The following is a 13387-nucleotide window of genomic DNA, read 5'->3' as shown; positions in this document are numbered from 1 at the left end:
TCGGGTTTGCCCCACGATGGGAGGTGTCGATACGATCGACCATACTTGGTAACCACTTTCCGAGCAAACACCTATCAGTGCCATTATGACCGAAGAAGAGCAAGAGACTATGAGCGACGTCGAAGAAGAGGCTGACGTCGCTGCCATGTTGGACCTGAGCAAGAAAAAGAAGAAGAAAAAGAAAAAGACGTCGTCCTCCAAATCCAAGACTACCGACGAGGACGACACGAACGCTCCCGACCTTTCGGGACAGCAGCGGCTCTTACAAGAACAAGACGAAGCCCAAGAAATGGAAGATGTTGATGACCGCAAGGCCGAGTACACGTACGAAGAACTCCTGGATCGGGTCGTGGATTTGCTGCAAGCCAACAATCCAGACTTGGTTGAAAAGAAGCGGACCCGCATCAAGCCTCCGCAACTCCAGCTGTTGTCCAGCAAGAAGACTCTCTGGGTTAACTACCAAGAGATCTGCTCTATGATGCAGCGCGATCCTCTGCATGTTTACCAATTCTTCATGGCAGAACTTGGGACCGAAGGTTCCATGGACGGAAATCAGCGTCTCATTATTCGAGGCAAGTACCTCTCCAAGTACATTGAAAGTCTACTGCGGAAATACGTCATCGAATACGTGACGTGCGAAATGTGCCGTTCGCCCAATACTGATCTCGTCAAAAATCAAGCCTCTCGTCTCTACTTTTGTACCTGCCGCGACTGCGGGAGCTCCCGATCCGTAGCCCCCATTCGGTCCGGGTACCACGCCACCTCTCGCGCCGATCGTCGGGCTGCCCGAAACGCCAAGGGTTAACAAATCGAAACGCAACTGTAACCAAGGGCTATTTCAATTCAGTCAAAATGCAGCCAAACTTACTACGTTGCCTACCAGTATTGCTACAGCGTTTAATGTAAAATCGTCTTGTCAGGAATGTTTAGGACTGACGAGGACTTCGGCAAAATATGACACGCAACACATTGATTGCTGGTCGATCCATTAATTGCTGTTTGCGGTCCGTCAGCAGTAAACTTTCATCCGTTAGCAACGATCGAAGATCGTCATCCTCGTTTGTCTTGCCTTCTTCCGCAAAGGCAAAGGGAGTATACGAAACCATCTCCGTGACCGCGTTGCGCTGGTGATGATTAGAAAGTGCGGTGGAATGGATAGGGTCGGGATTACCCGTGCGAGTAATTTTTGACGTTTCGTCCAATCTATTCATTCTGAGCTGCAGGAGGTTCAAGCAATCCTGAATGTCTTTCAATTGCTCGCCAAAATGTTCTGTAGCCACGACAATCGCTTCCTTTTGCAAGTCTTGGAGTCGATGCATAATCCGCCGCTCAACTCCTCTCACGTGTGCTTTCATTGCCTTTTCCTTCATATCCAGCGCAATCAATTGGGTTCGAAAGTGACGGGTTGACGTTTCCTGCCATGCCCGCAAGGCTGTTGCGTCGCGAGGGAAAGGCTGTGCGACTGAAGGAGAGGAAGATGGATCGGTGCCTTTTAGACCAGACTCTTCTCTGTCTGATATCAAGGTCTGGAAATCTATGATGAGTTTTCGTTGACTTTTTAGAACCGCCAAGCAGAGCATTTTCAGATTTTCCATTTCAAGGCGTCCTGCTGAAAAATGATCGGTGGTACTTTTGTCGGATGCGAAAGGCGCCGTGCGATAGGTACACGGGTTCTCCTCTCTCAATTGCGCCATGGCAGATTCTGTGGCATCACAGAAACTGCGCATCGAATTGACTGGTGACGAGTTCAGTAGCGACATTGGCCACGGTCGCGTTGCGGCGGGTTGCTGCAAATTCGAGAATATTTTTTTCGTGGTTCGTTGTGTGCGTGTATTGGCGGATCGGAGCAAGGGGATTGTCACATCGCTCCTCGCTGTCGACTGGCTTTCAGTAACTGGCGACGGTTGATAGGCTGGAGGTGTATTGGTGCTGGTCAGCCAATCACTGAGAGGACGGGATAGCAATGAAAGCAATTCCGGTTCGTTGGCTCGAAAGCGCTTGGCGTACGAAAGAGGATCCCATCGCGATTCTGGATTGGTTTTTATCAGGGCCAAAGGGCAGGCCTGGATCACAACTCTGATAATTTCAACGTTGCAGGAGCTCTGTACAGCTACTTGCAACGGTGACAGCCCTTGTTTGGGAACAGACGCAACTCTGGGGTTGATCTGAATCATGGAAGCGATGATGTCAACGGAAGCATGATGTTTCAAAGCCAAACACAACATGTGGTAAGTCATGAGGGACGGGTTGGAATACAACAAGGCTTTGGATTTTTGCCAGTGTGTTACAGCGAATACCCTTGACAGTGATAGAAGTGACGCCGTAAGGTTGGTGCTATTCAAGGCATCGTCCTCCGTGGCCACGTCGCGATATTTTGCTTTTTGGCTTGTCGTTGTTGTTGCTGTCGTCCGGGACATGATGTGGAAGTGGGCAGATGTCTCTGTTCCAGGATTTTGTGTGGGAGAGGGAACAGATCTTTCACTCTTCGTCGTTGAGAAACTAGCGGCACCTTATTTCTCGGAGGCGCTCCATTGTGTCAGGTTTTTCTTGTGCATTTCTCCGACTCGGCCACCGTGGATGAAACGCGTCTCTATCCGTTGGAGTGGAGTAGTGTTGCGTTGCGTTGTCTCTATGGCTGACTGCACCGCTCACGGTCAATACATAAGTATGATGCAAAGAGGGCAAGAACCAATTCCAATCAAGTTTTCGTGAACCTTGGAACGTTCGCGAAGTGAGTGTGAATGTCTGGACGACATGATAGTCTACATCACCTCTCGTCAACAATGAAAGTCTGTCCGCTATACGACCTTGTCACAACAAAATTTGACTCCGTTACCGAATCGAAAGCGAAAACTCCGCCATCAACAGGTAAAAGATCGCTTCACCATTTGTAGGAGTCTTCAATCCGGCAAAGAACTCTGTGGTAGAACATTGTTTCGTTTATTGGAAGAATGTGGAAGAAACTTTTTCAACAGTGGCTCTTAGTAGTGGCAATTACGCGGAACATGGCCTCTGCTTTTGCGTTCCAGCCGCAACACCGACGGCGGAGTGAGAGCCATCACCTTCGTACAGGCAGTGTCCAGCAGAAGCGGCCGTCGTCCTTTGTAGGGTCGCACGCCCCTTACACTAGTTCAAGGACAACGTTGAAAGGTATCGTAAATCCAGATTCCTTCTTCACCGATGACGAATGGCATCCACACGATCCTGCCTTTACCACGCCCCAGCTATTGGCCGGCGTCTGGGATCAAATTGCGCATGCTGGAACCATGTCGAAAGGAGTAAGTCTGCGTCGCGCTATAGATTGGCAGAGAAATTGATACGCAGGAATTGAGGGTTGACGGATTGGTCTCGTCTTTACATGCTGCTCGTCAAAACTTTTGTTCTATCTGCACCGACACAAAGATTCATTCCGTCTCATGTGTTTCCTGATCAATTCCTTTTTGTCCCCTGACTTAGGAAACAAATACGGTGATTTATCCGCAAATTCAAGATAAATTCACACCCCGCTATCTCAATCTACTCATGGGCCATCTGGACTTTTGCAAAGACGTTTGCGACCACTTTGGTATCTCAACGGCACTGGTGCCGTACCAGAAAGACGGCAAGATTGTCGGATTTACTGTGAAAAGCTTCAGGAACAGCGAAAGTAAAGAAGACGAGTACGAGTTTGGCTACGATCCCTTTTGGGATGATGGGACGGATTTTGATAACCTCTACGCGGGTGTAGATGACGACGATATGGCCAAGGATCCTTATCCGGCGATTGAAGTAGTCGTTCCGGACGATGACGAAGACATTATTGACATTACTAAAGCATGGGTCGGTAAGATGATGACAGATATGGGACTTTGTCCGTTTACTGCTGGTCCTGAACAAGCCGGTTTGCCGATGGGCAACGTGCACTACGAAGTCGATCGTAGCACGGGAGTCGAAGAGATGTACGCCAAATACTGGCACGAGGTGGTTCGGGTCGAGCAAAACAAGGAAAAAGACATTTCCACCACGCTACTGATCGTCCCTGAGTTCATGAGAGACAACGTAGAGCTTTTTGAGTCGTTTTCGAATACTTTGACGCAACCCTTGACGGCCTTAGACGTCGAAGATTTGCTGCAACTGGTCTTTTTCCATCCTCAGTGGGTGTTTAGGGATGGCAATGCTCGTGCTGGTGAAGCCCAGGCTGGCAACTATGCTCGAAGATCACCTTGGCCCATGATCAATATATTACGGACCAGCCAAGTACGGGCCGCCCAAAAGGGCATTCCGACTGGTCTCGTCTACAAACAAAATGAAAAGACATTGTCGTCTCTTGGCGTCGGCCAGTTGGAAACTATGCTACGACTACGAGATTGGAGTGGGATTGCTGATTTCAAGGTCAATCGCCGGGAATATGATGCACTCAAAATTGCACAGGACTATCAAAGAACAGGAAAGCTTTCTGAGGAAGACATGTCGCTGGCAAGCGATTCTACCCCCGCCGCCAATAAGATCGACCGATCTCAGGTGGAGCAAGGTAATCTTGTCAATGTCTTGTTGCAAGCCTTGGAAAAACGATTGGGAAAGAGCGAAGGTGGCGTAATTTCAACCTTGAGCGGACCCGAGACCAGTGCCACGGCAATGGCTGGTGATGTCTTAATTGAAGAATTGGATAGGATTGCTTCGAGAGGCACCACTCCTATCGCAAACGTTGAAGAAATAGTACCATCCAAAACAGAACCAATTCAGCTGGAAGAGGACCAAGTAGTGAGACAGGACACAGAAAAGGAAGGCGTCCCGAAAGAATTAGAATTGGCACGGAAAAAACGAACCGAAGCGGCTCGAAGAGCTATGCTGGACGATATTGATGAAGAACCGTCTGCTTCCGGACGAGAAGCTATTGGTGGAGACCCATTGACCGATGCCTTGTTTGGAAGAGGCGGCATCCCCGATGTTGCGGACGATGATGAGTTAAAAGGTGTGGACCCTAGCTCTTTATTCTAATTAATGCATCCACCACGCAGTATGCCTTTTCGAGACGTTATGCTACCCACGAAATCATTTTAGTTCGCGATGACGCACTTGCAAATCGTTGGCGGCATAGCACATCATTGCATCGTTGGCTATCGAAATGATATAAGCGTTAGATTGATTGATTAACGGTAAAACAACATGTAAAGATTTACTCGTCGAAAGCCGCGGTGTGGAGTTCTCGATCAGTCGCCATTTTACCGTATTCACGCAAAGCAAGATAGGTACCCTGATGACATCATTCAGCCCTCTATACCTTACATCACCGAAACACTTTTCCATTTTTGAAATCCAGCATCACCCTTCCGAACTTCGCCTATTGTCATTGTATGTCGTCTTCGTGTTCTACGTCGTCGAACACTTGTACACGATGCCGTTGCCAGGAGTCCTCCGTACAGCAAAAATGGAGAGGTAACGGTGGGTGCGGTTTTCCCCAATAAATCTCGCTCTGTTAGCTTTGGTTCCCTGTGTCTCTGCTGTTTCCTGAGTGTAGCTTCTTTCAGCGCCAGTTCCTGGTCTCGATTCATAATTTTGCGAGGCTTTCGCGGGCGTCGCCATTTTCGCGCCCCTGCTTGTCTCTCTTCGTGTGGCATCTCTACTGCTTCCTCCGACCTTTTGACAAATTCTTCTTCTGCCATCAAAGCATGCAATGCTTTTTTCGTCTGCAACTTACTTACAGTTAAATCAATGACCTCCACTTTGCTCCCTCCTTCGTTATATATGTGCATGACCGCTCGACGACCCGTAACGTAGGTCACATTAACCCCCACATACCATTCTGCTTCGCCGTCTTTGAGAAAGCTTTTGAGCTCGGGCATGCGGTTTAACATTCATCCTCCACAGGAAACGATGTCGGCTTCCGGGCTGGCGAATGAGTAAGCAAGGAAGCAAAACGCCAGCAAATGAGCGCACCTGAAAAGACTCGTGATTCTATTTTTCATCTTTCTGTGTTTCGCTGGGTTGTTATTCACTTTCACTATTCGCTGCACTGCTCTGTGGCGTTTCCAGGAAAGTACAACAATCTTTCGAAGTTATGGCACAATTTCGGTTGATGTCTCAAGGTAGGAGGAACGACCGCTGTGAAAGTTCCTTGTAGTGTTAGGAAAACTGTCAGGCGATCGCTGTGCTGGCCCTTTTTTTACGTTTATACACGACAACCGATCGGACTAACTGTAGCTGGCTGGGTATGAAAACACTAGCAGTAACACTAGTGAAACTCGGCGCAAAGTGTGAACTGCATACAGCACTGGCTTCTGAAAGTTCCATACTGTAGATTATTACAATCTACCTTATCCATTTGCGAGATTGACTAACCGCAAATTACAGGCCAATCTCATTTCCACTTTCCCACCCTATGCAGTAGAAAGTCTTTCAATCAGCTCTGCCTTGCGTCCACTAACGGGCAAGCCGGCCTCCTTTAGTTTTCCTTTCAACTCAGCCACTGTTAGAGACTCTAGGTTGCCCCCTGTCACTAATACCGATTCAGAGCTGGATTGCGACTCCCCTTCATCCGCAATGGCGCCTTCATTGAAAAAGTCGTCCATCGCTGACAACAGAACTTCGTCCTCGATTTCGCTGTCCTCCAAAGCACCATATCCATTTTCCTGTTTGTGCTGCACAGGGATCCTCTGAGATGGCCGGTCGACTACAACAGAGTATTCGTCGACGTTAATGGACCATTCACGGGTGCGATCATCAATTGAAATTGAAAAGTTGTCTCTGAGCTCATCGCGGACTTCATCCGCTGCCTCGTAGTCTCTATTTGTCTTGTGCACTAGCCGCAATGCAAGTTGCTTTTGAATGTAGACAATCGTGTCCTCGTCAAATCCATGATCCCCGCCCGCCAGAGGTGAAAAGACGTAGTCATCCGACATGACTCGCCATTCTCGTGAACGATCATCTACTTTGACAGAAAAGCGAGCTTCCAGCTCGTCTCTAATTTCGTCGGCAGTCGCAAAATCACGCTTACCCTTTGCCTGATCACGCTCCTCAACCAGGGAAGTCACGATTGCCACTTCTTCGTCGGATAAGTCACCGCCACCACGACGAGCAAAAGGGCGATTCTTATCATTGCTTTTTGATGGTAGCCCAAATTCTCCACCAATTGACCATTCTCGTAAGCGATCGTTGACAGCAACATTGAAGTTGTCCATTAAGTTATCTCGAATGGCGTCGGCAGTCTCAAAGTCACGAGATTTCTTGGCTTCGGACCGCTTTTCCAACTCGGTAATAATCAAGGCCTCATCCGCCGGCGTAACAGGCTGCGAATGTGCAGATATTGTGTATGAGCGATTCATATCGTCGAATCCAGGCTGATCAGGACCAAAATCTCCTCCGACAGACCACTGACGAAGACGGTCTTCAATAAACACATTAAAATCATTTTTCAATTCGTCACGAATGTCGTCAGCCACACGATAGTTACGGGTCTGTTTAGCTCCGGAACGACGGGAAAGCAGATTTTCAATACTTTGCAGCTGCTCCGACGTCAGAACTTCGCCATCAGAGTATTCCGATTGGGCGTATGGGCGATTGCGGTCGCTGCGCGAGCCTCGTTCACGGCTCGGTTTGCCCCCTTCGTTCGCGTAATCACCAAACATGACACCGTCAGCCCGCCATTCTTTACGAGCGTCGTGGACGTACACACCGTTGGACAAGAGCTGTTCTTGCACTCGATCGGCGTCCTGGAATTGTCGAGACATTTTGTACTGTAGTCGCTCCGCCAAAAGAGCGTGTATCTCGTCTTCAGTGATGGCTGAAGACACGGGACCGGCATCGGACGACGCCGTGTAGTCGTGCCCGAGTGGACCAAAATCCTTGGGCTCACGGGTTCGTCGACCTCCACGATCCCCGCGACCAGAACTCTGTTCTCGGCCACCAGATCGTCGCATCCCCGATCCACTCTCGCTACATCCACTGCGCCACGTTTTTTCACGGTCCCACACGGACACACCATGGATTTTCAACAAGTCGTCACGGATACCGTCCGCTTCTTCAAATTGTCCCGTTTTCCGGGCTTGCAAGCGCGCCGCGATGAGAGAGTTTACGGTTTCCAGATCAACGCTGGAGCTGTCCCTTGACGTATCACGTTCATAGTCATGACTGCCAGCCGCAGAGAAACCATCAGCTCCTCCACGTCGGCCGCGATCACTGTACGCATCTTGTGCGTAGCGACGACCGTCGGTGTAGTCCGCACTAGGATCAAAATCGTTGTAGAAGTCGTCGTATTCATCGCGTTCGGTGGCGAAAAACGAATAGCGTTGATCGCTCCTAGCACTCGGCGCGGTGCCCACTGTTGTGATAGACAAAGGCGTCGGAATCGTGAAAGCTTGGGAATTCCGAGCCACCACGACTACGATCAAGACAGCACATTTCCAGTACATAATTAACAACCGTAATTGGTAACGAAAACGATACACAATAACAGCACTCCGTCGAGAAAAGAATTTGTAGAAGGAAGTCTTTGTCAAGGATCAGAGGAATTGATGAATGGACTGACTGTGATCGTTTGAGAGAAATGGTTCATGGATGGGTAAGATTTGCTTGGTTGTCAATACATTCTCTATCTGAGTGGGTCCCAAATGTCTGCCGTACGTCGTTTCCGATAAATGTCCTTACGCTACCCGAGTCGCCGACTGCTACTCGGCAGCGAAAAGAGTTTCGTAATGGCAGCCTACAGAATAACACCGTCGACATACGCTGTCACAACAGCTTCACAGTCAGCTTGGACATCACGGAAGCAATTGACTTTGAACATGAAACATCGTCATAAAAGGGACGGCAATCACTATTCGAGACTAGGTTAACAAGCCGCTACCAGAGCCAAAAAATTGCTATGTCTTGGAAGAACTGGTGGAGACCTTCAATATGTAGACAAGACCCACCCAGCGCCAGTAGTACGTCTTTAGACGGAGAAACGCGGACATTGCGATCTTTCGACTGCGAATTGCCAGATCCCGATGCCGATTCACAGCTAGAAGAAAAGGCGGAAAATGCAGCAGTACGCGATTTCGATGTCAAAAGGGCCGAGCTACTAGGAATAAGACGGCGACGCATGTTGCACAGGACGGAACCACAGTCTACTTCCGATACCTTTCCTCACGTTTGCCAAGGGGAATCATGGGACTGCGGTATTGCATGCATTGAGATGGTATACTTGTGGTGCTGTCAAAGCTGTAGAGTTGACGCTTTTCCGCTGTCAGCAGTACGAGACTGGATGGTTCGCTTTGCTTCGACACAATCCATTTGGACCGTGGACCTTGTCATTCTTTTGCAAGGATTAAAAGACAAACTGCAGCTTCCAATTAACTTATTGTTTTGTTCCGATACGTTGCGAGTCAATACAGCCTTGGCCGCTCTTGACTATTATCAATCCACGTTCGACAAGGACCGGAAACGAGTCCAGCATCGTTTGCAGGCCGTATCCAAAATGAATATTCCAGTTCATCAAGGCGAGTTGCGAGTGGATGATCTCGTTGCAATACTGTCGGATGATAATGCTGTTGCCATAGTTTTAGTCAACAATGCAATGCTAATGGATCAAGATGTCCCTGGCCAGCTAGGTAGAGAAAGCTGTTATACCGGGCATTATCTCGTTCTGTCGGGAGTTTCCAGCAAACCCCAACATGTGACCGCGTGTCATGATGCCTGGAGGGAAAACAGCCCCAGCTGGTGCTTTATAGCACACAACCCGGCGTCGGACGAAAAAGTCACTTTTCTAAATCCAGTAACGCTGGAGCTGGCTTGGGACTCGATAGGAACGGACCATGATATAATATTCATCGTGAAGTAAATTAGAATGCGACCATAATGGCTTCTTGAGTTTGTAGTACTTGCACTTCACAAACAACCATACCATCAGCACAGACGAATAAAGCCCTGCTAAAAGATGGTGTGACGCTTCAATACTAGAAAACTGCAACGATAAGGGGTTAAAACGTGTCTGTGGGACCAAAGGATTGTAGATACGATAAAAAGACGTAAAACAGAGACTTATAAGCATAAACCCAAGATAAAGGAATAAAGAACCCCCGATATGCTTGTCGTAGGGTTTTTCTAGTCCCCTCACATTGAGACCATGAACATAACCTTGGCGAAATGTGTCCCCTCAAAACCACAATGGGAAAAATAGGGAACCAAATAAAAAAATAAAATTTCGACACTGCATGCAATGACAAATATAATGCAAATGCAATTTGTCCCAACACTGAACTTGTTGAGAACGGGAAAGTCGGCAAACCCTTCTTGTAACTTGAATCACCATAAAATACTTCGTATGATAGCCTGTCTCACTGATAAGATTCTACCTGCTTACGAGTGTATTTGTAGAATACGACGAAAGAGTAGAAGTTGGGGGGAAAGCCTCGTAGAGGCTCCGATTGTTTTAATCTGTAGGTTTTTAGATTGAGATTGTGAGACTAAAATAGAGATTCCAAAATGAAACCTTTTGTGTTGGAAACAGAATGTACGAACGTAGAAACCCCGTAGCCAATGTACTGGCTATCAAACCATTGACATAGTTTTTGTCGAGATGATTGGATCACCTATGTGATCGCCAAACCATCGAGTTCGGATGGTGCCAACAGTATCTGTTGACAACTTTCATCTAGGGAAACTGTATGGTAATCAGGAATATTTCGTTCCTAGCATATCAGGTTTGATACGACGAGTCGTCTTATATGCCTCATGCAACGGAACCAGAGTTGTGTATGTTGCAAACATTTGGGTGCATAACGCAAATATTTGGTTTCCTATGAGACGCTTCGTATTTTCCTCCGGCATGCCACACACACGGGTAATGAACCCGACGAGGACAGTCGTCTGGCCACTGCTTCTGTCCTACGACAGAGCCAGGAAAAAGGAAATGGCAACGAGGCCAAGATCTAGAGCTAGTGAATCCTAGATAGATGTTCCAACAAACAATGCTAAGGCTAAGCAATTCTATCTACAACGTAGTATCAAATTGTAGCATTATGTGGCTATAATTTATCATCACTGGACCTGTTTGAACCTTCGTAAATATATCCGCCAAATTTGACTCTGATGGTTCATGTTACGGTACGCTACCTTGCGGCATGTCCCTCGGACAGCTCCCACTTGGTAAGGAAAGTGTAAGTGTGAGCCAATCCGATGGACGCAGCGGTTACGCGTCCCATATGGAGTTTGTGTCGGCCTTATTGCGCAAATATACCGTATTTGAGTTACCCTGTTGTGGTTTACCTCCTTGCGACATGTCTTGTGGAAATTATTCACTAAATACGGATGTCTCAAGTGTGAGTCAAAACTATGCACATGGAGTTAAGGAGGCACGCACAGAAATGATACCAAAGCCTTGTTCCGTGGCCACGTGGACTCACAATAATCGAAGCGTTTGTACAATTGCTATGTTTCCGGAGCCGCATGTGCTTAGTCTCCACTTGTCGGTTTACACGACCAAAATGGACTGGGATATAATTGGAACATCGAAAATACGATTGAAGCAATAAAGGGGCTATCACAAGACACATGGTGGGACTGAAGAAGAACAGCTACTCACCATAGGTGTTGTGCATGGGACTCATAGTTCTGGAGGTATATATACATGTGGGAGAAAGATTGTCTATTGAGATTATGGAAGTTGTGGAAGATCAATGATGCGCTGGCACTTTGTGGGATTGTTCACTGGACTGAACAACAGATTGACTAGTTTGTAGCATGTAATTTTCCACCCATTGTTTTAGAAATTCTTTGATCCAAATATTGCATTATAGCATAGGTCCTTGCATCCGCTGTCTAACCCGTGGGGAGCGTCGTCAGCGAGTGAGTTTTACAGTCCCTAAGCTTGCTTAGGTGTATCGCAGGTCGTTCGTCATAACGCCCACCTTTGTTTACCACACACTGTCATAACAGCGATCCGTCCTCGGTTGTGCTTTGGTAGTACTCCGTAACAGTTCATGCAATCTTGATCACTTTCATGGCAACATTCTCTCGTACGAAATGATACGCTATCGCGTTACTCTTCTTCAACACTGATTCTGGTGCCGTAGTATTGTACACAACCGACATATTGTCACAAAGAACTTTAGCCGGACCATCAATAGGAATACCCATCATACATAACTTGTATTGTAAACCTTGTATCATTTCAGTAGCAATCTTTAATGCAACAAACTCACTACCAAAAGTAGACGTTTCAACTGAATTCTGACGCTTCGGGAACCATATAATTGGAGAACGATTGATATAAATCAAAACACCTGTTCGAGAACGACGAGTAACACGGTCTCCCGCATGGTCAGCGTCAACAAAAGCTATAATCTCCACCACCTTATCACGTGGTTCCGGAGCATTTGATGGAATAGGCTCTTTAACATCACCGTAAAAATCTTTCCAATCCGCATCATTGTTAAAGCTGTTGTCAATCACCGGATAAGAATCATCAAATACCAACCGAGACTTGTGATGTGACTTTTCAAATATCCGAAAATATGAAAAACTGCAGCTAGATGTCCTTCACGCGGCATCGCGAGAAAAGATGAGAGCATAGACACCTCACACATTATATCAATGCGACCAATTTCAACTGCCCATCTCAAAACTCCTATCTGTGACTGGAAATAGTTAGCACATTCTGCATCCAACACAGGGGAAACATCGAGTTCCGGTCGATAATTTGACGACATAGGTGACATAATCTTTGTAGATAAACGTTTTCCAACTTCATCCAAATCCTTTTCAACATTTGCAACTGCTTGTTTCACATAATTCGTGGAACTCATTGACCATTGCTCTTTCGATGGATCATCGGGAAGCGTGAAACGTCCAAGATTTGCTCCCGAATATACCTCTGGTGTCTTAATCAATTCAGGCTTGAGTTTAAAATGCATACCAATCGATTCAAGAATCTTCTTTGGATCTGTACTGATACATAGGAAATCATCGGTATAAATAAGCATGAAAAATTAAAATAGAAGTCTCATATGTTTAAGGATGATCATATGCAAGAGCAGCAGAGACAATTGGTCCAGACCGGGCTTGTCCCTAAGGAAAATGATATCCGGGTGTTGTAAAAATATACATGAATGAATATTTTATCTTTACACTGGGATATCAGATTTTATATAAGTAATTGCACTGGGATATCAACAAATTGCACTGAGATATCAAATAGGGTTATAGTTACTGCACAGTTAGGGTTAGGGTTAGGGTTAGGGTTAGGGTTAGGGTTAGGGTTAGGGTTAGGGTTAGGGTTAGGGTTAGGGTTAGGGTTAGGGTTAGGGTTAGGGTTAGGGTTAGGGTTAGGGTTAGGGTTAGGGTTAGGGTTAGGGTTAGGGTTAGGGTTAGGGTTAGGGTTAGGGTTAGGGTTAGGGTTAGGGTTAGGGTTAGGGTTAGGGTTAGGGTTAGG

General features: G+C 47.0%; 6 protein-coding genes across 6 annotated transcripts; 3 read left to right on the top strand and 3 right to left on the bottom strand.

The window, feature by feature from the left end:
• Positions 1-227: 227 nt before the first annotated feature.
• Positions 228-845, top strand: PHATRDRAFT_27282 (predicted protein). The gene has a single exon (XM_002180121.1). The coding sequence runs from the start codon at positions 290-292 to the stop codon at positions 803-805; it is 516 nt and encodes a 171-aa protein (XP_002180157.1). The 5' UTR covers positions 228-289; the 3' UTR covers positions 806-845.
• Positions 846-926: 81 nt separating this feature from the next.
• PHATRDRAFT_45718 (predicted protein) lies at positions 927-2649 on the bottom strand (the record flags this gene model as incomplete). The annotated part of the gene is made up of 1 exon (XM_002179920.1): positions 927-2649. Exon 1 carries the CDS (start codon positions 2415-2417, stop codon positions 927-929), a length of 1491 nt encoding a protein of 496 aa, XP_002179956.1. The 5' UTR covers positions 2418-2649.
• A 208-nt stretch (positions 2650-2857) lies between these two features.
• Positions 2858-5012, top strand: PHATRDRAFT_45717 (predicted protein). The gene is made up of 2 exons (XM_002180120.1): positions 2858-3278; positions 3457-5012. The coding sequence occupies exons 1-2, from the start codon at positions 2952-2954 to the stop codon at positions 4975-4977; spliced, it is 1848 nt and encodes a 615-aa protein (XP_002180156.1). The 5' UTR covers positions 2858-2951; the 3' UTR covers positions 4978-5012.
• A 249-nt stretch (positions 5013-5261) lies between these two features.
• On the bottom strand, positions 5262-6090 carry PHATRDRAFT_45716 (predicted protein; the record flags this gene model as incomplete). Its single annotated transcript, XM_002179919.1, has 2 exons — positions 5703-6090; positions 5262-5666 (listed from the first exon to the last, which is right to left on the bottom strand). The coding sequence occupies exons 1-2, from the start codon at positions 5832-5834 to the stop codon at positions 5262-5264; spliced, it is 537 nt and encodes a 178-aa protein (XP_002179955.1). The 5' UTR covers positions 5835-6090.
• Positions 6091-6252: 162 nt separating this feature from the next.
• On the bottom strand, positions 6253-8490 carry PHATRDRAFT_45715 (predicted protein). The gene has a single exon (XM_002179918.1). It carries the CDS (start codon positions 8385-8387, stop codon positions 6357-6359), a length of 2031 nt encoding a protein of 676 aa, XP_002179954.1. The 5' UTR covers positions 8388-8490; the 3' UTR covers positions 6253-6356.
• Positions 8491-8729: 239 nt separating this feature from the next.
• PHATRDRAFT_45714 (predicted protein) lies at positions 8730-9820 on the top strand. The gene has a single exon (XM_002180119.1). It carries the CDS (start codon positions 8840-8842, stop codon positions 9794-9796), a length of 957 nt encoding a protein of 318 aa, XP_002180155.1. The 5' UTR covers positions 8730-8839; the 3' UTR covers positions 9797-9820.
• Positions 9821-13387: the final 3567 nt, after the last annotated feature.

Source organism: Phaeodactylum tricornutum, chromosome 8, assembly GCF_000150955.2.
Source record: "Phaeodactylum tricornutum CCAP 1055/1 chromosome 8, whole genome shotgun sequence".
NCBI classification, from domain to species: Eukaryota; Bacillariophyta; class Bacillariophyceae; order Surirellales; family Neidiaceae; genus Phaeodactylum; species Phaeodactylum tricornutum.
Note: the sequence above shows the minus strand (reverse complement) of the source record. Positions and strands in the feature narration are given on the sequence as shown.